The 24,048-nt window shown below is 48.7% G+C and overlaps 1 protein-coding gene across 1 annotated transcript in view; it reads right to left on the minus strand.

Annotated features, from left to right (window-relative positions):
- LOC107124069 (N-acetylated-alpha-linked acidic dipeptidase 2-like) overlaps nt 1-24,048 on the minus strand; it is a 42,872-nt gene that overhangs the window by 2,503 nt on the left and 16,321 nt on the right. Inside the window, exons 10-16 of the mRNA XM_015427456.1 lie at nt 22,305-22,387; nt 20,149-20,212; nt 11,933-12,000; nt 10,331-10,422; nt 6,179-6,269; nt 3,209-3,275; nt 1,196-1,277 (exon numbers count right to left, since the gene is read on the minus strand). Coding sequence (XP_015282942.1) covers nt 1,196-1,277; nt 3,209-3,275; nt 6,179-6,269; nt 10,331-10,422; nt 11,933-12,000; nt 20,149-20,212; nt 22,305-22,387 — 547 coding nt within the window. The remainder of the gene's footprint in view (nt 1-1,195; nt 1,278-3,208; nt 3,276-6,178; nt 6,270-10,330; nt 10,423-11,932; nt 12,001-20,148; nt 20,213-22,304; nt 22,388-24,048) is intronic.

The following is a 24,048-nucleotide window of genomic DNA, read 5'->3' on the forward strand; positions in this document are numbered from 1 at the left end:
TCTTCTCTTCTTCTTCTTCTTCTTCTTCAAGACTAACAAAATGTATTTAGTCTTTAGCTGCCACTAGACCCATTTGACTTTGCTACAACAGACTAAGACAGGAGAAGGACCGTGGCTCTGCGTTAAAGCACCCGCCCAGTGTCCACATGGTCCCTGGTTTGATCCCTGGCATCTCCAGTTAAAGGGACTGAGTAGTACGTGATGTGAAACTAAAACTAAACTAAAGTGAGCACTTCTGGAATTCTGAGGGGGGCCGTGGTCACAACAGCAAATCAGGTGTCGCAGGGTAATGGACAGTAGCAACATCGAGAGGGTCCCTAGCCAAGTGATCTCCTTCAGCTACTTCCCAGCGTTTGTCTCTGCAGGCACAAATGGGATGGATAAGAACATAAGAACATAAGAGATGCCAATGTTGGATCAGGCCAAAGGCCCATTCAGTCCAACACTCTGTATCACACAGTGGCCAGAAATACCAGTGCCATCAGGAGGTCCACCAGTGGGGCCAGGACATTAGAAGCCTTTCCACTGTTGACCCCCCCCCAAGCACCAAGAAGACAGAGCATCACTTGTCCCAGAGTCCCTATCTATACCTTGTGGCTAATAGCCACTGATGGACCTCTGCTCCGTATGCTTATCTAATTCCCTTTTGAAGCCGTCCATGCTTGTAGCCGCCACCACTTCCTGTGGCAGTTTATACCCTTGGTTGGTATAAACATCTGGAGCAGAGGTCCATCAGTGGCTTTTAGCCACAAGTTATAGATAGGAACTCTCAGTCTGGGGCAAGTGATGCTCTGTCTTCTTGGTGCTTGGGGGGGGGGGTCACCAGTGGGAGGGCTTCTAATGTCCTGGCCCCACTGGTGGACCTCCTGAGGGCACCTGGTATTTTTGGCCACTGTGTGACACAGAGTGTTGGACTGGATGGGCCATTGGCCTGATCCAACATGGGCTCCCATTATGTTCTTCTTATTATATGAAAGACCTTTTACCTGAGGCCCCTGGAGAGTATCTGCCAGTCTGAACAGACAATGCTGACCTTGATGGACCAAGGCAGTATAAGGCAGCTTCCTGCGTCCATGTGGGTTACCCCCTCTGGAGCTGATTAATGTGCTTCTCGAGAATCGGACCCAGACAGATTCTGAGTAAGCAGAGATGCATTTAGCTGGAGAATTATTTTTTTGTTTCCTTTTTTACTTACTTGTTCGTATCAAGCTGTGACAGCCGTTGGTGAAAATCTGCTGCAGCTGCTGTGAAATTAGCCACGGAGGAAAAAAGGGCATCTGGAAATACAGAAAGAGTTTTGCAGTCAGTAGCTCAGGGAACGGACTGGGGGAAGAGAAACCATTTCTCTGTTGGTGGGGGGGACTCTCTCTCTCTTTCTTACAGGAAAACAAATAAATTTCAAAGTCAAATACCTTTAATGGCATAGCAGTAAGTAGGGGTGTGCAAAAAAAATTTTTTTGGCCCATTCAGATTTGGCCAAATTGAACAGAATCGATTTCGGCAGGCATAAAGACTCCTGCATGTCAATTTCGGCAGTATGAGCAGATTCAGGAGTCTTTCGGCCAGCCGAATGTCAGTTTCAGCCCCATTATATCCTATGGGCCTTTGAAGTCAATGGTGAAAACATAGGGTATATTCTGGGGGATGAAGGGGAGGGGGTTTGAGGGAGAGGCTCCAAACTTGCAGGATAGATGCTGGAGCCTGTTCCCAAGATACCCACCATGTTTCAAAAACATTGGAACAGGGGGTCCAATTCTACAGACCTCCAAACAGGTTGCCCCCTCCCCTCCATTGTTCTCTATGTTGGGGGGAAAGGTTACTTTTTTCCCACCATAGAGAACAATGGAGGTGATAGGGGAAACCTGTTTGGGGGCCCGTAGAATTGGACCCCCTGGTCCAATGTTCTTCAAACTTGGTTGGTATCTTGGGGAGTGGCTCCAGCAGCTACCCTGTGAGTTTGGAGCTTCTCCCTCAAACCCCCTCCCCTCCAGCCCCCAGAATATACCCTATGTTTTCGCCATTGATTTCAATGGCCCATAGGATATAATGGGGCCGAATTGCCACCGAAATTTGGCGGCAAATCGGCAGCAAGCCGATTCAGATCAGAGAATCTGAATTGGCCTGCAACAGCCTGAATGGGCCATTTTCGGGGGTGCATTCGGTTTGGACGAACCAAATGCACATCCGTAGCAGTAAGATACATAGATGTACAATAACATGGCATGGGTATATAAGACATTGTAAGCAATATAAATCAATCCTTTACAAATAAATTGATGCTGGAAATCCACAGGACTGACCGGCCTAGATCAGCAGCTACCCCTGTGAGTGGTAGCACGGCCAGGGGCAACAATCCAGGTATCACACACCTAGATGATGCAAATTTTGTAAGGTGTATAAAGTAAGATGACTTCGTGTAATAAGTCAGGCTAGCAAAAATTCTACTTTGTGAGCTACTGCCATTAAAGTTGTGAGCGGGAATTTGGCTACTGCATGAATTAGGTTGCTCGGGAGCCATCCTTCCTGAGCTAAGACAAAAATCTGTGAGCCGGAGGCTAAAAAACTGTGAGCTAGCTCACACTAACTCAGAGGGGACACTGGTGGTGGCTACAAGCATACACAAAGAGGGGACTAAATAAACAAATGGAGCAGGTCTGTCAGTGGCTACTAGCCACAAGGTCTAGATGGAATACTCTGTCTGGGGCAGCGATGCTCTGTATTCTTGGTGCTGGATGGGGGCAACAGTAGGAGGGCTTCTGGAGTTCTGGCCCCGCTGGTGGACCTCCTGATGGCACCTGGGTTTTGGCCACTGTGTGACACAGAGTGTTAGACTGGATGGGCCATTGGCCTGATCCAATATTGGCTTCTCTTATGTTCGTATGTCTTTCATATTGCCTGCTGACTGGTCCTTTTAACTGGAGATGCCAGAAAATAATGCTTTTAGTAGAAAATGTTTTGAAGGGAAAACCCCAACACGCACCTGAACTTTGGCATTCTTTTGTACTTCACATCCCTTTCCCAAAGGGGGGGGGAGAGAGAGAGAGAGAGATTTGGGGCTGGAACCAATCATTCCCATCCACTAAGTAAAGTCTTTACACACATGTTTGCCATCTCCCTTGCTGATGGAGAAGTGAGACACAGCTGCAAGCAAAGATAAAATAAAAAGCAAAGCTGGAAGGATTTTAAGTTCTGTTCAAGTAACACTCACCAAAAGATACTTTGTAAGTCACAAGTTCAGTCTCGTGTTTCTGGGCCAAACTGTAGAGAGCCAGAGGCTAAAAAACTGTGAGCTAGCTCACACTAACTCAGCTTAGAGGGAACACTGGTCTTGAATACGATCTTCTGGTCATGGGGAGGCTCAGTTCCAACCAGTGCAATGGAACAGGACAAGGTGGGTTGAGTTTTCATAGAAACCTAGAATCACAGAGCTGGAAGGGGCCCTACAGGCCATCTAGTCCAACCCCCTGCTCAGTGCAGGATCAGCCTAGAGCATCCCTGACAAGGATTTGTCCACCTGCTGCTTAAAGGGTGGCATGGAGGGGGAGCTCAACACCTCCCTAGGCAGCCAATTCCACTGTTTGCATCTGGAGAGGAGATGAAGAAGTCAAGTTAGTACGTTCTCCACTTCACTCAAGGTAAGTCCCTACCCACTATCATGGGGCCGAACCAGATATGATGCTGGGAATACAATCATCTGATCATGGGGAGGCCCAGTTCCAACCAGTGCAATGGAACAGGACAAGGTGGGTTGAGTTTTTATAGAAACCTAGAATCACAGAGCTTGAAGGGGCCCTACAGGCCATCTAGTCCAACCCCCTGCTCAGTGCAGGATCAGCCTAGAGCATCCCTGACAAGTGTTGGTCCACCTGCTGCTTAAAGGGTGGCAGGGAGGGGGAGCTCACCACCTCCCGAGGCAGCCGATTCACCTGTTGCACAACTCTGACTGCAAAGAAAGTTTCTCCTAAGATCCAGCCGGTACCTTCCCACCCTTAATTTAAACCCATTCTTGCGAGTCCTCTCCTCTACTGCCAACAGGAACAGCTCCCTGCCCTCCTCCTCTAAGGGATCCCATCCAAGTACTGACCAGGGCTGACTCTTCTCAGCTTCCAAGATCTGATGAGATCGGCCTAGCCTGGACTGGCCACTGGCAAAAACGGCACATGCAGGAAGACTTGAGTCCTGCCCCACAGTCCCTATTGGCTTTGAACCCCTGTGCATCAGAGAGCTAAATTTTACAGTTCTGTTTACCTTTCTTTTACCAGCTGTGCCACCGTCTTCAGTCTTTGAGGACACAGAATGACAACCGCCTTGGTTTACCCAAGGGAGGGTACTTATAATCCGCAATCCCTTATGGCAGAGGTGTCAAACTCATTTGTTACGAGGGATGGATCTGACATAAATGTCACTTTGTTGGGCAGAACCATGTGTGCCATTCAATGTAATGGCAGGTACTGGAGATATAAATTGTAAGGACAGCAGCTGATAAGCTCCGAGTTGGTGTACCCTCGACGCAAGCCCTCATGCGTTGGGAGGGAGGTGCCCTAGCCGGGACCGGCCGCTGGCAAAAACAGCACATGCAGGAAGACTTGCGTCCTGCCCCACAATCCCTATTGGCTTTGAACCCCCGTGCATCAGAGAGCTAAATTTTACAGTGCCTGGAAGTTCTGTTTACCTTTCTTTTACCAGCTGTACCACTGTCTTCAGTCTTTGAGGTCACAGAATGACAACCGCCTTGGTTTACCCAAGGGAGGGTACTTATAATCCGGAATCCCTTATGGCAGAGGTGTCAAACTCATTTGTTACGAGGGATGGATCTGACATAAATGTCACTTTGTTGGGCAGAACCATGTGTGCCATTCAATGTAATGGCAGGTACTGGAGATATAAATTGTAAAGACAGCAGCTGATAAGCTCCGAGTTGGTGTACCCTCGACGCAAGCCCTCATGCGTTGGGAGGGAGGTGCAAAGGGAAAACCTGCATGGGCGGACTGGACAGCCAGCAGTTCAGCACTGGGCAGACGCTCCTACACTGTCTGACTGCTGCAGACAAAGCTGTTCCGCCATGCTGAAGCAGTCTCCTGTTCCCTCCCATACACCAGATGCTTGCGGACTGCATAAAAGACCTGGACGGGCCGAATCCGGCCTCCGGGCCTTATGTTTGACACCCCTGCCTTATGGGATCGAGTCCTTTCTGCCTTTGGCTGCGGTCACACACACGAAATAACCCACTTTCCATCCACTTTCAGTGTACTTTCCAACTGGATTTTACCGTGTGAACTGGAAAACTCCAGTTGGAAAGTGCACCAAAAGTTGAATGGAAGTGGGCTATTCCGTGTGTGTGACCGCAGCCTTTAATTGCCTAACACCAGGGCACCACTGTAATAGACGTGATATAGTTCGATCGCCATCGTTTAAGGGTTTATTGTTTTAATCTTGATCTTTTTTGCTTTATATTAATGCCGTAACCCACCTGGCCTGAGCCCGCTTGCAGGAAGAGCAGGATAAAAATCGAACCAAATAAATAAATATTTACAAACAGGGAGAATGCAAATATAATAAGGAGATACACATATCTTTATAGCCCTGAGGGTTAGCAGCAGTGTTCCCTCTAAGCTGAGTTAGTGTGAGCTAGCTCACAGTTCTTTAGCCTCCAGCTCACACCTTTTTGTCTTAGCGCAGGAAGGAGGGCTCCAGAGCAAACTTATTTATGCAGCAGCCAAATCACTCGCTCACAGCTTTAATGCCAGGAGCTCACAGAGTAGAATTTTCTTCACAGGACTCCATAGCTTAGAGGGAGCATTGGTTAGCAGTAAGCTTTTAAAAAAAGATAAGAGATTCTCAGGCTGAGGAATCTTGCCTCCAATACTCCATTCCTCACTTGCTTGCTGCCAATGTGGAACAACGTATTCCTCCCCGTAAGACTGAGGGTGGATTAAACGTTAAAAAAACAATACTTCTAATAAAAATGTTCCACCAAGTCCCGACAGTGCTCGGCGCCAAGTCATTGTGCAGCCTTATCACGGAGAAGGATCACAGTCGGCACTTCCAGGGGCATTTTTTCGCTTTAAAAGGACACGGCGGAGAGGAAAGAAAGCCCTTTTCGATGGCTCCTTGGTAGTCCTCCAAAAATAAATCCACCCACGGTGGTGTCAGCTTTCGGACACGCCGGTGGGCTTACCCTGTTCTTAGTGTAGCGGGCTCTGACGGACGTGATCCCCAGCCGCTGGAAGTACGCTTCGAAATCGCTGCCCGATCCCAGCTTGTTTATTCTGCCCAGAGAACAGAGACACTCGAGTTAGACCTCCGTCAAGGCCTTGAACACAGGGAAGTTGTCCTTTGTGAGACACTGAGAGCCAGTCCAGTATAGTGGTTAAGAGCAGAAGAATCTACTCTTGGAGATCCAGGCTTGATTCCCCACTCCTCCACATGAAGCCAGCTGGGTGACCTTGGGCCAGTCACAAGTTCTCTCTCAGAGCTCCCTCAGCCCCGCCTAGCTCACAGGGTGACTGTTGTGAAGAGGAAAGAGCAAGAGTCCAGTAGCACTTTGAAGACTAACAGTTGTGGCGCGGCATGAGCCTCTGTGACTCACGGCTCACTTCTTCAGGTATCTTCAGAGAGACTTCTTCAGTTATCTGCAGAAAGGAGCAGTGACTCACGGAAACTACTACCCTGCCACTAATTTTGTTAGTCTTTAAGGTGCTACTTTGAGCTTGCTCTTTTTCTCCTGCTAAAGAGAGACTAACGCGGCTACCTGAGCTTCTGTGAGTCACTGCTCACTTCTTCAGGTATCTTCAGAGAGACTTCTTCAGTTATCTGCAGAGAGGAGCCGTGACTCACGGAAACTCCGCCCCTGCCACTAATTTTGTTAGTCTTTAAGGTGCTACGGGACTCTTGCTCTTTTTCTCCTGCTAAAGAGAGACTAACGCGGCTACCCATCTTGTTGTGGGGAGAGGAAGGGAAGATGGTTTTAAGTTGCGTTGAGACACATTGGGCCCGTCCCAGTTTCTCTCAGAACTCTCTCAGCCCTCCCCCCCCTCCGCCTCACAAGGCGCCTGTTGTGGGGAGAGGAAGGTGATTGTAAGCCACTTTGAGACCTCCGGGTAGAGAAAAGCAGGCTATAAAAAACCAACTCTTCTTCTCCTTCTTGTGAGAATAAAGATCACTTTGATTAAGGCTCACGTGGGCTAAAGCTGACAGAGGAAAAGTGAGAGGAATTTCGAGGAGCCAGAAAGCCCTGGAACCGGATTCTGGCATCCAAAGGGGATTGGGCCCAGGGGCCTCCAGTTGGCCATCCCCACCCCAAGAGGTTTGTGGAGGAGTGGAGGGGGTACCACCCTTACCCCCCCCCAAATCCCTTCCCTCTGTATCTAGACCGGAAATGTTTGCCTGTGCCACATGTTGGCAGGAAGGCATATTGGGCCAGTACAGAGGCCATCCAGGGGAAAAGCCAAACGTTCTGCCAAGTCTGGTTGAACACAGTTGCCTTGGCTAGTGAGCAGGAGAAACTTTGGAATGGACCACCACATTCCTAGTGTGGTGCGTAGAGGCCCCCCCAACCCCGATGCTAGGAGAGAGGGTGAGCCCCCCCCCAGTTTCCTGCTCGAACCATGGGATAACTGAGAACCAGATTTCAATCTATGAAAAGAGTTACTTGGACATTGGCGCTTCTGTTCCTATCCATGCCGAAGGAGAGAGGAAGAAGGGTGTTCACTGATGTCTGCACCACTGGCCCTAACACACTTAGGCTGAGTTCAGACGGGCAGTTTGAAGCGGGAGGGAGTCGTGGCAAAAAAAGAGCCGGAACAAACTGTTCCGGGTTTTCGCATTCACACTGCAGCGACTGATGTGGGAGCATGCCAGGAGGAGGCGCAAGGGAGCGTTCGCCCTGTTGGCCCGGAGGCACAGCTGTAAGGCGCAGCTTTCTCTTTTTTTGTAATCTGGAGATATGCGCTAATGCACATGAGCGCATAAGAAAAATGTGGCTTTTGGCGTTCACACTTTGTTGGTGCGGGAAGGATGGGGGATAATCGCGCTTTCCAGGGTTTGCTACCACTTTCACCAGGTATCTTTTAAACTCGGGAGCGAAGCATTACAAGACAAGTTGCGTATGGGTGGGGAGCGCCTGACAGATGTGCCTGTGTGAACGGCCCCTTTCATCCGGTTGTGGAACGTTTCTGAAACGCCGCATATATCGGGGCAAACGGCCAGTCTGAACTCAGCCTTAGATTCTGCTCTGGGATGTTTAGTTCAGGGGTCCCCGACATGTGGTTCAGGGGTGCCATGTGGCCCCCGCTGACATCTTTCCCGGTGCCCACCGAGTGCTCTTTAGAAAGTGGTGGTTGTCGGGTGGGTCTCTTGTCCAGCGGGGCTTGTGATCGGCCACTGGAGTACTGATTGGCTGTGCAGATTTTTGTAGCCACAGCGCAAGGATCTTCACTGCCTGGTTGAAAGTCAGCTGTGTTCATGCAAGGAAATATTTTTAAACAGTGTTTTCATTTTAAGAACATAAGAGAAGCCAATGTTGGATCATGCCAAAGGCCCACCTAGTCCAACACTCTGTCACACAGTGGCCAAAAACACCAGGTGCCATCTGGAGGTCCAGCAGTGGGGCCAGGACACTAGAAGTCCTTCCTCTGTTGCCCCCCCCCCAAAGCACCAACACGACAGAGATGAAGCTGTCTATGCTTGTACCTGCCACCACCTCCTGTGGCAGTGAATTCCATGTGTTAATCACTCTTTGGGAGAAGAAGTACTTCCTTTTATCCGTTCTAAATCTACTGCTCATTAATTTCATTGAGTGCCCACGAGTTCTTGTATTGTGAGAAAGGGAGAAAAGTACTTCTTTCTCTACCTGCTCTATCCCATGCATAATTTTGTAAACCTCTATCATGTCACCCCTCAGTCATCATTTCTTCAAGCTAAAGAGCCTTGACCTCTTTAAGCTTTGTTCATAGAGAAAGTCTTCCACCCCCCTGATCATTTTAGTTGCCTTTTTCTGCACCTTTTCCAATGCTATAATATCTTTTTTCTGGTGGGGTGATCAGAACTGCACAGAGGATTCCAAATGAGGCCACACCATCAATTTATACAGGGGTGTGATGATACCGGCTGATTTGTTTTCAATCCTGGTAAGCAGAGTGTCTGCCTACAGTGCTGAAGAGGGACTATTACGAGTTAGAACGACCTCACTTCCTTACACTGTGTAGCTGTATCAGCCTCTTGTGGCAGCCATTTTGTAGTTGGGCCCACCACTCAGCAACTTTCCCATGCACTTGCTGGGGGGGGGGGCAGTGAAACCCCCTTCCCATTTCAGGTGGTTTGTCCAGAACTTTTGCCTACAAACCCACTACGGATATTCTCAAGTCAACACAGTGGCCATATTGTTGGGCGGTACCGGTGGGAATGAAACCCTGGGAGACACTGGCTCACCCGCCTGTCCGTTACAGACAACCTGGCCAATCAGGAGGCATGCTGGTGGTGATTGGCTTACCTGGCAGCCTGTCAAAGGCCATTGGACAGGTCAGTCATTAGTGTCAGAGCAGCTCAGCCAGGGCCGATAGGAGATGCAAGGAATAAGCGCAGCGGGAGTCTAGGAAAGCAAGCTCGGAAGAGAGAGTTCTCCAGGAAAATGAGAAGAGGAAAGGGAGCCAGCCGGCAGGGATCTGAACAGGAAAGAAAGCAAAAGAGAAAGCAGGCAGAGAGGGGGACGTGGCTGAGAGCCAAAGTTCGAGTACTGAGCTGAAACAGCCAACCAAATTCTTATCAGCAGGCCCACAAGCTACGGCTATATTCAGACATCACGAGAAACCATGGCTTGATTGAATCTGGTTAGCCAGGACATCCTAGATGCAGACAATCAGCCAAACCAGGACTTCAAACGAGGGTCTGTGGCTGGTTTCTTCATTGGTACTAACTGCAGTTGGTAGATGACGTTAATTTTTTTTAAAAAAAAAAACTTGTGAAGCCTGCTGGGTGACCTTGGGCCAGTCACAGTTCCCTCAAAGCTCTCTCACAGGCTCTCAGAACTACCTCACAAGTTGCCTGTTGTGGGGAGAGGAAGGGAAAGGCGACTGTAAGCCACTGTGAGACTCCTTAACGTAGAGGAAAGCAGAGTATAAAAACCTACTCTTCTTCTTTATCAAGAAGGCAACCTGCAATAGGCAAAAAGGGGCCAGTCTTAGCAGAACAGGTCTGTGGGATCTCACCAAATGCCTCTGAAGAGCTGTGGGATTCTGTGGAAGTTTTATCCGTCCTTTGGTGGTTCACACACATGCGCAAATCCATCCAGTTAGGAACTCGTATGTGAGAATCAAACTAGAGGATCTCTTACCTGGGGAGATGCGGGTTTTCTGGGGAAGGGTCCTTTTCGAGCCAGCTCTCGTAGAGGGATTTGCTTTCATACCCTTCATCAGGGCTTGAGAGCTAGAGAAGAAAGGGAACGTGTTATGGTCATCATTACTGCTGCTGCCACCACCTGAACAACTTTTTTAGAAAAAGACATTATAGGGGCCCAGAAAGTGCCTAAAATGGACAGATTCCCTTCCACCATCTAGAGAAAGAAGTGAGACACAAACGGAAAAGAAGGTTTCATAAGAGCATAACAGAACATGAGAAAAGCCATGTTGGATCGGGCCAATGGCCCATCCAGTCCAACACTGTGTGTCTCACAGTGGCCCAAATGCAGCTGCCATCAGGAGGTCCACCAGTGGGGCCAGAACTCCAGAAGTCCTCCCACTGTTGGCCCACCCAGCACCAAGAATACAGAGCATCACTGCCCCAGACATAAGGACATAAGAGAAGCCACGCTGGATGGGGCCAATGGCCCAGCCAGTCCAACACTCTGTGTCACACAGTGGCCAAAACCCAGAAGCCATCAGGAGGTCCACCAGCAGGGCCAAAACTCCAGAACCCCTCCCACTGGTGCCCCACAAGCACCGAGAATACAGAGCATCACTGCCCCAGACAGAGTATTCCATCTATACCTTGTGGGTAAGAGCCACTGAAACAAAGGCCTTCCTTCTCTGACAATGCTGGCAGAAGTTTCTCAGAAGGAAGGCTTTTGTTCCTCATAAAGAAAATTCAGAGACTGGTTTATTCCTTGTATAAAACTGACACTTTGAGACTTCAGTTCCAGATGACTCTATGGAAGAAACTGTATTGAAAATACCTTCGGAGTTTACTATATTCTGAGCAGGGCAGGAACGCACAGGAACAGAGTTACGGCTGGCTCCAGAGTTGGCCACGCCCATTACAGCCAAAACCTCTGGGTGCGTGGCTACAGAGGGAAGGCCTGGAGAGTGAACCCCCCCAGCGACTCCATGGCGGGTGGGCCAGGGGGGCCCTAGAAGGATCAGAGAGGCATTTAAATGCCTCCCCGTGCCTTCCCCGGCCTGTCCAAGGGCCAGCTTGCCTGGGCAAGCCAAGGGAAGGCATGGGGTGTAGCCTAATATGCTAATGAGTTTCTGCTGTTGGGTGTGGCCTATTATGATAATAAGTTCCTGCTGGGCTTTTTCTACAAAAAAAGCCCCGATTCTGAGGAAGATTACTTACGAAACGAGTTGAAACCCAGGTGCTCGTCAGTTTATCACAAGTTGGAACAGTTTACTACAAGTTGGAACTTGGTTCTTATTGTACTAACTGAATTTTGTTGCTTGTTTCATATTAACCTCCAGGTGGGGCCTGGCAATCTCTTGGAATTACAATTGAGCTTCCAGGCTACGGAGATCAGGTCTCCTGGAGAAAACGGAAAGTGGACTCTACAGCAGTATACCCTGTTGTAGTCCCATCACTCCCCAAACCCCGCCCTCTCCAGGCTCCACCCCCAAATCACCAGGGATTTCTCACCCCAGAGTTGGGCAAGCTTAGCTGGGCTTCAGAGAAAGGCCAGCAGGAGGAGGAAGTAGAACCAGAAAAAAACAAGACGGTTTTGTACCTCTTTGGTCAGACGGTAGACCAGCTGGTTGAGAAGGGGCGAGCAGTCGACTCTTAATGTGTAGTTGCCTGAAAGTCAACACACACAGAGAAGTTGCTTCACCAAAATGCAACTTATATAAGAAGAGGAGGAGGAGGAGACTGGATTTCTACCCCGCCCTTCACTCGGAGTCTCAGAGGGGCTTACAAGCTTCTTTCCTTTCCCCTCCCCACAACAGACAGAAACTGCTCTTTTCAAGAACACCTCTGCCAGAGCTATGGCTTGCCCAAGGTCATCCAGCAGTCAGTGGAAGAGTAGGGAATCAAACCCAGTTCTCCCAGATTAGAGACCGCACACTTAACCACTACACCAAACTGGCTCTTCTCTTTACTAAGCAATGTGGTTGGAGATGAGCAGCTGATAATTCACAAGTTAGCAATAGTTAACAACCATTTCTCAAAGCCAGAAGACCCATAATCTCTCATTGGCAGAGTCTTCTCCAGCACCTAGCTACATATGTAAGGGGAGATAACAGAGATCGAACCTCGGACCTTCTTCATGCAAGATACATGCTGTGACACCAAGTCAAAGCCCTGTCCATAAAAGCTGCATGCACTGTCCCTGTTTACCAGGGACTGGCTTTCTGCAGCAGCCTTCTCCGGTGGTAGATAAGTCATTCTCTGAGCTAATCGTGGCCCCCATCAGAGATGCAACAGAATTATCCACTCCTGTGAAAGGCAGCTTGGGACAAGGCAGCCAGAGCAGGGACTCATCCAGAGATGCTGCATCCAGCCTCCTATGTGGATGGAAGCTCTGAGCAGACAGAAACCTTAAGCTGTTCAATCTCTCTCTTTGCATGATGGAATCACTGCCCTCTCTGCAATGTCACATTTGCTGTCCAAATAAAAAGCCTGTCTAGACCAGAGGTCATTTTGGGGGGGAATGCGGGGGAACGCAGTTCCCCCGGGTGAGGTACGGGGGGCAGGGCACATGACGAAGCCCCGCCCCCTGCTTCCGGCCGCCCTGCTTCCAGCCCTCATTCAGCCAGGAGGAGGCAGGAGAAGAGGGAGGGTAAGTTGCTTCCTCCCTGCCTCTCCCCACCCCTGCCTGCCTGGGGCCAGGGAGGGCCTTCCCGGGGCTTCCTTGCACTCCCGCCGGCCTTGCAGGTCCACCGCCGGGCCCCTGATGTCAGGGGGTGTGGCATATGCTAATGAGTTATGCTAATGAGTTCCCCTAGCTCTTTTTCTACGAAATGACCCCTGGTCTAGACTACTGACCCGGCCATCAGCAGAATACAAACCAGGGCTCACCTAGCTGAGTAAAGACCCCCTCCAGGGATGACTGGGATGAGCAGTCAGTGTGATGCGGTGGCAAAAAAGGCATATTCAGTCTCGGGTTGTATTAAAAGGGCCATAGCATCGAAATCGCAGGAGGTCATATTGCTTCTCTGTATGCTGCCTTGGTCAGGCCGCACCTGGAGTCCTGTGTGCAGTTCTGGAGGCCTCACTTCCAAAAAAATTTGGGCAAAATCGCGAGGGTGCAGAAGAGAGCGATGAGGATGATCAAGGGTCTGGAGACTGAGCCCTGTGAGGGAAGGCTAAGGGCCCTGGGAATGTTTCGTTTGGAGAAGAGGAGATTGAGTGGGGGGGGAACATGATTGCTCTCTTTAAACATTTGAAAGGACGTCATTTAGAGGAGGGGCAAGGAGCTGTTCCAGTTGGCAGCAGAGGAGAGGACCCGAAGCAACGGGTTTAAATCACATGCAGAAAGGTATCGGCTGGATATCAGGAAACACTTTTTCACGGTCAGAGTGGTTCAAAGATGGAATCAGCTGCCTAGAGAGGTGGTGAGCTCCCCTTCACAGGCAGCATACAAGAAGAGATGCTTTAGGCTGGTCCTGCATTGGGCAAGGGGTTGGACCAGATGGTCTGTATGGCCCCTTCCGACTCTATGATTCTAAACAGCGCCAATCCTTGTTGGCACTGGCTTATTCCTCTTTGCTTTCACATACCTTTGTGCCTCCGTGCTTTCAAAACAAATGTGTATTTGTCATGTAATTTGAAGGACCATCTCTCCCCAAACATCTCCAGGGGACTGCGGCAATCCTGGTTGCCACCTTCTGGTTATGCCCTTGCTTACCCACTTGGCACCTTTGGTGTAGTGGTTAGGAGCACGCACTATAATCTGGAAGAACGGGGTTTGATTCCCTACTCCTCCACATGCAGGCAGCTGGGGAACCCTGGACAAGCCACCGTTCTCTCAGAGCAACCCAGTGAGGTAGGTTAGGCTGAGAGAGCATGACTGGTCCAAAGTCACCCAATGAGTTTCCATGGGCACAAGCCGGGATTCAGACCTGGCTGTTCCATAAACTAGTCTGACACTCTTAAGCACCAAACCATAGTGGCTCTCAAGATGCCTTGAGTCACAAGGGAAAGGGTGGGATATTAAATATGTTCATAAACAAATCAAAATGATCTCTGGCAGAAAAACAGGCCTTTGTGGACTCTGGATTGCTTTCCAAAGAGACGCAGGTTTCAGCTGAATGTTAGGAAAACTTCCTAGTGGTTACAGCAGTGTGGACAATGGAAGAAGACGAAGAGATTGGATTTATACCCTGCCCTTCACTCGGAGTCTCAGAGCGGTTTACAATCTCCTTTCCCTTCCCCTCCTCACAACAGACACCCTGTGAGGTAGGTGGGGCTGAGAGAGCTCTTTTGAGGACTGCTCCTGAGAGAACAGCTCTGAGAGAACTTGTAACTGACCCAAGGTCACACCAGCAGCTGCATGTGGAGGAGTGGGGAATCAAACCCGGTTCTCCCAGATTAGAGCCCGCGCTCCTAACCACTACACCAGATTGGCTCTAACCAATCGCTTTAGGGGGTGCGCTCCCACTCACTGGAGGTTTTCAAACAGAAGCAGGGTAGCCATATGTGTGGGATGCTCTTGTCTGAATATCCTGCACTGAGCAGGGGTTTGGACTGGATGACCTCTGAGCTCCGTTCTAGCTGATAGGCAGGACATCATTGGCTCTGAACGGGAGTCTAAACCCTTTCTGCAATAACACAACACACATGCTCCTCTTACAGCTTGTTCTCTTTTTAGCTCAGCGTGAAGGCTAACAGCAGCCGACAGCTCTAATCTCCTCGCCGTCTCCTTGTGACTTTGGAATATTTAAAAGTTCGACCTTGGTTTCCCTCCCCCATTGTTCCCTAATGGCGGAGAACTGGTGGAATGTCTTGGGGGGAGCTGCGACATGACATTTCTAACAGCTGCTTTCTCTCACCAGGAGGCTCCGGCAACGGACAATTTCCTCCCCCTGGCTTTGTCAGATTGTGTAAATGCGCCCCCACATGGTGAAGCCGGAAATTGCACACACGACTTGGGGAATGTTCCATCAGTTCAAAACAGAGGAGGCAGAAACCTTCCAAAGGTTAATGGCTCTTATGCACAGCCCCAATTTAAATCAGAGTTACACGGAACGGGGGGTTTAACCTTTCAAACCCCCGCTTGATTTTGCTGATTGAAAACAGGTATCCTCTGAAAGGGGGGTAGGTCAATATGGATAGCTGTTTTAGTTGGTCTGTAGCACTGTCTGAAGAAGTGAGCAGTGACTCACAAAAGCTCATCCCCTGCCACAAACTTCATTAGTCTTTAAGGTGTTACTGGACTCTTGCTCTTTTCTCCCGAAAGGGGGAGAAAACGACAGTTTTTAAAGGAACAGGTCCCCCCCCAAAAAAAAATAACCACTAGAAATAGCAGCATAGTAAGCTCAGTTTCAATTAGCAAAGCTAGGAGAGGCTTGAAAGGTTACATCACCCCTTTTCCCTTTCCCGTGCAAGTTAAGGACACTTGTACAGTTTCTTGTTCTTGTTGTTGTTCAGTCGCACAATCGAGTCCGACTCTCCGCGACCCCATGGACCAGATCACGCCAGGCCTTCCTGTTTTCCGCTGTCCTCTGAAGTTGACTCAATTTCATGTTCGTTGCATCGATGACACTGTCCAAACATCTCATCCTTTGCCGTCCCCGTCTTCTTTGACTTTCCATCTTTCCCAGCATCAGGGCCTTCTCCAGTGAGTGCTCCCTTCTCATTTGGTGGCCAAAGTATTTGAGCTTCAGTTTCATTATCTGGCCTTCCAGGGAACAGTCAGGGTTGATTTCTTTTAGGATTGACTGATTTGATCTTCTTGCAGTCCAAGGGACTCTCAAGAGTCTTCTCCAGCACCATAGTTCAAAGAAATCTATTCTTCGGCGCTCGGCCTTCCTTACAGTCCAACTCTCGCAGCCATACATGACTACTGGGAATCCCATTGCTTTGACCATGCGGACTTTTGTTGGCAGGGTGATGTCTCTACTTTTTATCATGCTGTTTAGGTTCGCTATCGCTTTCCTCCCAAGCAGCAGGCGTCTTTTAATTTCATGGCTGCTGTCACAGTCTGCGGTGATCTGGGATCCCAGGAACGTGAAGTCTGTCACTACTTCCACGACTTCCCCTTCTATTTGCCAAGGAGTGATGGGGCCAGATGCCATGATCTTAGTTTTTTTGATGTTGAGCTTCAAGCCCACTTTTGCGCTCTCCTCTTCCACTCTGAGCAAGAGGCTCTTTAGGTCCTCTTCACAGTTTCTTAGTTTGAATTAACTTATTGGGTATTGTTTATTCTTCAGACTGTGGTTAGTCATATGGGACCACAGAAAAATCCCCCCCAATGTTTTTTAAAATTAAGATCAGTCAAAAGTATCACAAAAGAACAGCACGTTTTTAAAGAGCTGTTAAATGATCATTAAGGCCAGATGCTCAATGCAAAGAAACAAACAAAAAGTAGGGATAGAAAAAACACTGATCAGAACCCAGGGTTCAAGAGCCAGGAGGGGGTGGGAGAGGAAGGTGGTACTATCCAGGCACGGTACAACAAAATATTATAAAGGTAGAGCAGCCATTTATGTATTGTTCTGTTTCTCCTGACACTCAGGATCTAGGGGGTAGCAGCTCTAACAGACCAATCAGCCCCTAAGGGCTGGGTTTTTTTTTCTTTTTGGAAAAAGAGGTGCCAGAGCTCTCAAGAGGGAAATGAAGTTTCCAATTTGTATACTGAAAACTCAAGGAGCCCCTTCTATCTGTCCCAACCAGCTCAGCGGTAGAGCCTCTGCTTGGCATGCAGAAGGTCACAGGTTTCAATCCCTGCTTAGAAGACCGAAAGTGTCTGCAAGCAAGCAAGCTTTGGCAGAGCGAACTCTGAAGCAAGTAGCCAAGCCAAAACAGAGGTGGAGTTCCAGGGAGAAAGGAACAGCAAACCATTTGTTTAGGATAGCTAGCATAGTTAGGGTTTAGGATTGGTCTATTGTCTATTTGATGTGTAAACTCCCCCTGTTTGTTTTAACCTCTTCAATTAAACCTTTATATTTTATAAGCTGAGAGTCTGAATGAATCTCTGGGCAGTAGAGACTGTTTATGTGCCCTCCTCGCCACTCCTAAGCTGAGCCTGTTAGCCTTGGGAAACAAAGGGGACTCAGGATATCTGAGCACACTACCAAATTAACCTTGAGTCCCTGGCATATACTGAGGTCCTGAGTTGAGGGACCTACATTGCTCCGAAATATAGAGAGCAAGTATATGATAGGGGGGAACATGCAGATCTGCCCTCACAGAGGAGGGAGAGCTTGTACCTGAAGGAAGGCCGGGGAGAGGGGCTCTGCAACTTACCTGTCTGCTTCTTGCTCCTTGTGGCCCAACTGAGGGTTGCTGGGAGCAGGGGGTGGGGCTCGTTGCATGTGCCTGCCCCCCTGGGCTCCTTACTGCCGGAGCTCCGCTCCTGTGCGCTCTCACAGGAAATGACCCCTGCTTCTATGGAAAAGTTCCCCTGAGGCCGCAAGGCACGCGCCCTCTAGGCTAACTTTGAAGAAGCTATGGAAAGTGGAATTATGCAAGAGGTCCTTTGAGAAAGGGCAAGTGAGTTTTTCCGGTCTTGGCTATCGCCATGGCAGTCGCATTCCCCCGGACTACTGGGAGAATCCTGCCAGCACCCACGGCTGGGAAGGGGCGCGATCATCTGTGCCACACCAGGAGCCCGAGTGAAGGGCTCCAAGCCATGGGGTGCTAGAGAGCCCCCCTCCGGCGAGATGCCAGTGAGTAGAGGCTACTCCAAGCCCCGACGGTCCCGCTGTGGAGTGTCCTGTATGGGAACAAGATCAGCACACCGAAGCAAGCGTTTGGTGATCAAGCTATTTCAGACACAAGCGAACAATCATTGAAAATGTGAGTTTAAGTACAAGGGAGAACAACGAAAAACCGCACGGCCCTCCCGAAAGAAAACGAGGGGGAGGAGGGGACTCTCCTCCACAAAGAACTGTTTACAAGCGATTTTAAACCAGAAAGCGGGGGGCACTACAAAAAGCGAATGGATTAAAATAAAGACACTGTAAGAGCTTACAGCGTGTTATAAGAACTTCCAGAGACCTTGACAAACTTTTAATAAAAGTAAACAACTCTCAAACATGGCACCGCCTGTGAAGGACCAGAGAGACAAACAAGCGAAAACAAAGCTTCTTCCCAGAAGTTCCAGCCCTGCGAGTTCTGTGCCTAGACAGGACTCAACTGCAAAACTCCAAAGGTTGTTGTCAGAAGCACTTCGCCCCCTACTGGTGAAAATTACGGCAACTGACAATAAACTCGATACGCAACAAGCACAAATGGCTGCAAATACACAGAAAATCAAAAAAACGGAGCAAGGACTTAAAAAGATTGATAACAACTCAAAAAAGATGAATAAAAAACTACAGGCTTTGGGGGGGGGGAATGCCAAATCGAAGAGTCTTGAGTATTACCGCTGCAAATGGAAAGGGCAAGCTATGTCTTGAGACTTCAAGGTGTCCAAAAAAAGAAAGGAGAGAATCTGAGACAGATTGTTGGCGATATATTAGCTCCCTTGGCAGAGATGACATCGGATCAACTTCAAAGCGAAATTGATACAGTCCATAGATCGTATACAGAATTTATCAGAAAGAATAATCTGACAGGGGAAGTTACAATAAGATTCTCCCGAAGAAAAGTGAGAGATCAACTATTGAAAGAATCTCATGGAGTGACCTTGAAGATAAAAGACAAAGATATAAGAGTACTGAAAGACATTCCATTTGAGATAAGAAGGAAAAGAAGTAAATACAGAGACTTGGTTTTATTTCTACAAAAGCACAATGTCTGCTACAGATGGCTAACACCTGAAGGATTAATCTTTAGATATGCAAATAGAAAAGAAAGGATTGACTCTGTTGAAAAGGCTTGCGAGTTTTTGCGTCAACATAGCAGCCCAGCAGGAGAAGGTGCGACCGATGCTGCCAAGGAAAGCGAAGATGGAGAGGCTGGATCTTCCAAAGAAGACTCTGACTCTAAATTGGGGGCTACTGCCCCCAAACAAAGCTATCATTTGAGACACAGAAAGGGGGGGAAATAGATTGTTAATCTACTCTGGAGTATCTAAAAGAAGTATGTTGTATATCTTTTTACAGTCTTTTTATGAAACTAGAATTGTTGATGAATATCTAAATATTTAAATAGATAGATGATCATTTTCAACGAAAGTTAACTTGCGTTTAAGCTTAAAGGTAATTTTGCAAATGTATGTATGATCACCATCTCTTGGGTTTTTAGAGGGTTTTCTTTACTTTCTCCCTTAGATTGTAGTTTCCCTTTCCTAATTTTCTGTTTGTAGTTATTAGAAAAGCAATTAAAAATCCCCTTTGGGGGGGCCCCCCAAAAAAAAGAGAGAGAAAGGGCATGTGGCCAGTTCTTGCAGCTTTGGACCATGATGTGGGCTATGAGCTGCTTTCATTATCCTTGCTTTTAATTGTTCAGCATGATGGCTTTAGCCATTCATTGTATGCCACTGTGGGCCCCATGAGGTCTGGAGAAAGGCAAGTTAGAACCATTTCAAATAAATCAAATAGAGCCATCTGTATTCCCCCCCCCCCCAAAAAAAAGGGGAAAAAGCAGCTTGGGTATGCGGTTCTTCACCAGGAAAACAACGGGGGGAATCAAGGGTTTAAAAGAACCTCTGTCTTTCCCAGCTGTATGTCCCCTTCCCAAAGGAAGCCCCGGTAGCTGCTCCTGAAGAATGTTTTTTTAAAAATAATAATAATCACAGAAATAAATGTAAGATACAGCTTTACCTCAAGAGACAGGATTGGAGGTTTCTTCAAGTGGCTTACACAACCAAAACCCACATTCCAGCTTTGGAACACTCACCCTCTATAGAAGAGTCCGTGTTGATGTAAGCGACGGCCCGGGCATGCAGAATTTTGGCATTCTCCTGAAATTGTGAGATAAAAATAGCTCCTTCATCTTCTCCAGTTCATGGCTCCATAGAAGATATCGGGGCGTGCCCCCAAACAAATACAGAGCTCAAGAGAGACAGATCAGTCCTGTTTGCGTGTATACTGCAAGACGTGCAAATATAGAGGGGTGCAAATACGTGCAGATTACAGAGGGGAGCACAACCGTGATTGTTGCCCTCATAATGTCCTTGCCCTCAGTCAAAGGCTCGCAGTGAGCCTGTGAGTACAAGCACAGGTTCTCCTGTGGGATCAGGGGCCCGGCTTTCGGCAGCATCCTTGACCATGAGGAAAAGACGGAGCACATCTGCACATCAGAGCTCTCTGCAAATCTCTGGCAGACTGCACAGATGTTGGGGGGACTCTGTGCATGATTCCACTCCCCCCTCTATAGGCACAGAGATTGCACATGTAAATGCATGGATTTACTCTACGGATACCCCACCTTTCTCCCCAGTGGGGACCCAAAGTGGCTCTGATAGTTTGTCACTCCTCCATTTGATCCTCACAACAACCCTGTGAAGTAAGTTAGGCTTGTGACCAGCACAAGGCCACCAAGGCAAGCTTCCGTGGTAGAAGGAGAAGAAGAGTTGCTTTTCTGTGTCCTGCTTTTCTCTGTCTTAAGAAGTCTCAGAGCAGCTGAAAATCGCCTTCCCTTCCTCTCCCGACAGCAGGCCTCTCTTGAGGCAGGCGGGGCTGAGAGAGTTCTGAGAGAACGGTGACTGGCCCAAGGTCACCCAGCAGGCCTCATGTGTCTCAAAGCAGCTTACAACCGCCTTCCCTTCCTCTCCCCACATCAGGCACCTTGTGAGGTAGGTGGGCTGCGAGAGTTCTGAAAGATAAATTGTGACTGGCCAAAGGTCACCCAGCAGGCTTCATGTGTCTCCAAGTGGCTTACAATTGTGAGGCAGGTGGGGCTAAGAGAGTTTTGAGAGAACCATGACTGACCCAAGGTCACCCAGCAGGCCTCATGTGTCTCAAAGTGGCTTACAATCACCTTCCCCTCCTCTCCCCACAACGGGCACTTTGTGAGGCAGGTGGGGCTAGGAGAGTTCTGAGAGAACCGTGACTGGCCCAAGGTCACCCAGTAGGCCTCATGTGTCTCAAAGTGGCTTACAACCGCCTTCCCTTCCTCTCCGCACAACAGTCACCTTGTGAGGTAGGTGGGGCTGAGAGAACAGTGACTGGCCCAGGGTCACCCAGCAGGCCTCATGTGGAGAAGCGGTGAATCAAATCTGGTTCTCCAGATTCGAGTCCGCCACTCTTAGCCACTACACCATGCTGGTAGAGCTGGGCTTCATTGGATGCCCTCAAGTTCTAGTATTTTGGGAGAGGGAGAAAAAACTCTCCACTCCACGCATAATTTGACAAACCTCTGCCATGTTCCCCCTTAGTCGTCTCTTTTCTAAACTGAAAAGTCCCAGCCTTTCGTCACAGGAAAGCCGCTCTGTCCCCAAATCATCTGGGTTACCCTCCTCTGTGCTTTTCCCAGCTCTGCAATGTCCTTTTGTAGATACGGTGACCAGAACTGTACACAGTATTCCAAATGGGGCCTCACCACAGATTAGGGTTCCCAAGTACCTACCTACGAACCGGCGGGGGACACATGCTTCCCTGCCGGAAGATTCTTGCTTGGAACACAGGCGCTGCACTATTCCGTCGGCCAGACGTGACGTAGGCACGTAGCTGGGTGACGCTCTGGCAATGGGACTGGAAACTCGATGGTACCATCGAGTTTCCAGCACCATTGCTAGAGCGTCGCCCGGCTACGTGTCTACGTCCCGTCTGGGCGATGGAATAGTGCAGCGTCTGTGTTTTCCCCACGGGAATGGTCCCGCGAAGAACTATACATCCCCCGCCGAATCAAGTTAAGTACTTGGGAGCCCTGCCACAGATCTATATAGGGGAATTATAATACTGGCCATTTTATTTTCAATCCCTGTCCTAGCAATCCCCAATATGGAGTTCGCCTTTTTCATGGCTGCTTTCATTGAGCTACCCACTACAACCCTGAGGCCCTTTCCCCTCTCCGTCTCAGCACTGCATCCCGGTCCAAGGCCAGCTGCTTACCTCTGCCCACTCTGTGGATCCTAGTAATCCAAATTCTTCCGCATCCCAGCTGGCAAAAATGATCGTTCTTCTAGGCCTCCAACCTGCATTCACAGAATTCAATTTACATGAAGAAAAGGTTATATTTTCACTGCAAAGGGCAGAGTCCGTTTAAAGAGGAGGGCAACACTCTTTGACACTGCGTGTCCCGTTTAAGGACTCTCCGCTGGGCTTGTAATTAACGTGAACAGCCCAGGCGAGCCCAATCTTGCCAGACCTCGGCTGCTAAGCAGGGTCGGCCATGGTGAGTAACTGGATGGGAGACCACTGAGGAAGTCCAGGGTTGCTACGCCGAGGCAGGCCATGGCAAACCACCTTAGTACATCTCTTGTCTTGAAAATTCCATGAGGGGTACCATAAATTGGTTGCACTTCATTATTATTATATCATATTATGACACTTTTTAAAAAAATAAAAATAAATTTTTATTAGGTTTTCCACACTGATAAAACAAATACAGACATAACACGTAACATATATACACGAAAATACCCTCCACCCACCTATATCCCTCCTATAATCTCGTATCTTCCCATATTTTGTTGCACAAATTAGTTGGTAAATTACATAGTATATAGATTATTTCCATTCTCATATGCAGTTCTCAAATATATCAAATAATATTTCCCCTTACTAAGATTACATCTATATCTTTCTCTTTCAACCTGGGTTACTCAATTCATTCTGCCAGACTTTCTTGTCACTAACTATTATGACACTTGATGATGATGATGATGATGATTATTATTATAGGACTTCTGCCTGCATTACAATTTGAGCATCACTTCTTTGGTGTAGTGGTTTCGTGTAGTGGTTAAGTGCGCGGACTCTAATCTGGGAGAACCGGGTTTGATTCCCCACTCCTCCACTGGCACCTGGCTGGATGACCTTGGGCAAGCCATAGCTCTGATAAGAGCTTTCCTTGAAAAAGAGCAGTTTCTGTCAAAGCTCTCTCAGCCCCGCCTACCTCACAGGCAATGTTCCCTCTAAGCTGTGGAGTCTTGTGAGCAAAATTCTACTTTGTGAGCTACTGGCATTAAACTTGTGAGCGAGCGATTTGGCTACTGAATAAATTAATTTGCTCTGGAGCCATTCTTCCTGAGCAAAGACAAAAATGTGTGAGCCAGAGGATAATAAACTGTGAGCTAGCTCACACTAACTCAGCTTAGAGGGAACACTGCTCACAGGGTGTCTGTTGTGGGGAGGGGAAGGGAAAGGAGTTTGTAAGCCGCTCTGAGACTCCTTTGGGTAGTGAAGGGCGGGGTACAAATCCAATCTCTTCTTCTTCTTTTACCTCACAGGGTGTCTGTTGTGGGGAGGGGAAGGGAAAGGAGTCTGTAAGCCGCTCTGAGACACCTTTGGGTAGTGACGGGCGGGGTATAAATCCAGTCTCTCTTCTCTCTTATTTACTACATCAGTCACATCATGTGCTGGGTACTTAGATGCAAGGGCCCATCCTTCCCTAGCCCCTCTGAAAAAAAGGATGGGAGCTGTTCAGAAGCTTGTTCCTCCAAGATATGCTTGTGCGTTACTGCACATCAGCACATCTGTATCCATACCAATGAGCCTAATGTACACCATCTCCTCAGAATTTGTCAGCGATGGCCAGCCTTATCATATGCCGCTGCAGAGCTTTCCCTGGGCAGTGACATGTTCCTAGGCAGCACAATGACTCCGCCCACCCAGCAAGCCATTGGCTGTCCCT

Source organism: Gekko japonicus, unplaced genomic scaffold (genome assembly GCF_001447785.1).
Source record: "Gekko japonicus isolate JY-2015 unplaced genomic scaffold, Gekko_japonicus_V1.1 scaffold3076, whole genome shotgun sequence".
NCBI classification, from domain to species: Eukaryota; Metazoa; Chordata; class Lepidosauria; order Squamata; family Gekkonidae; genus Gekko; species Gekko japonicus.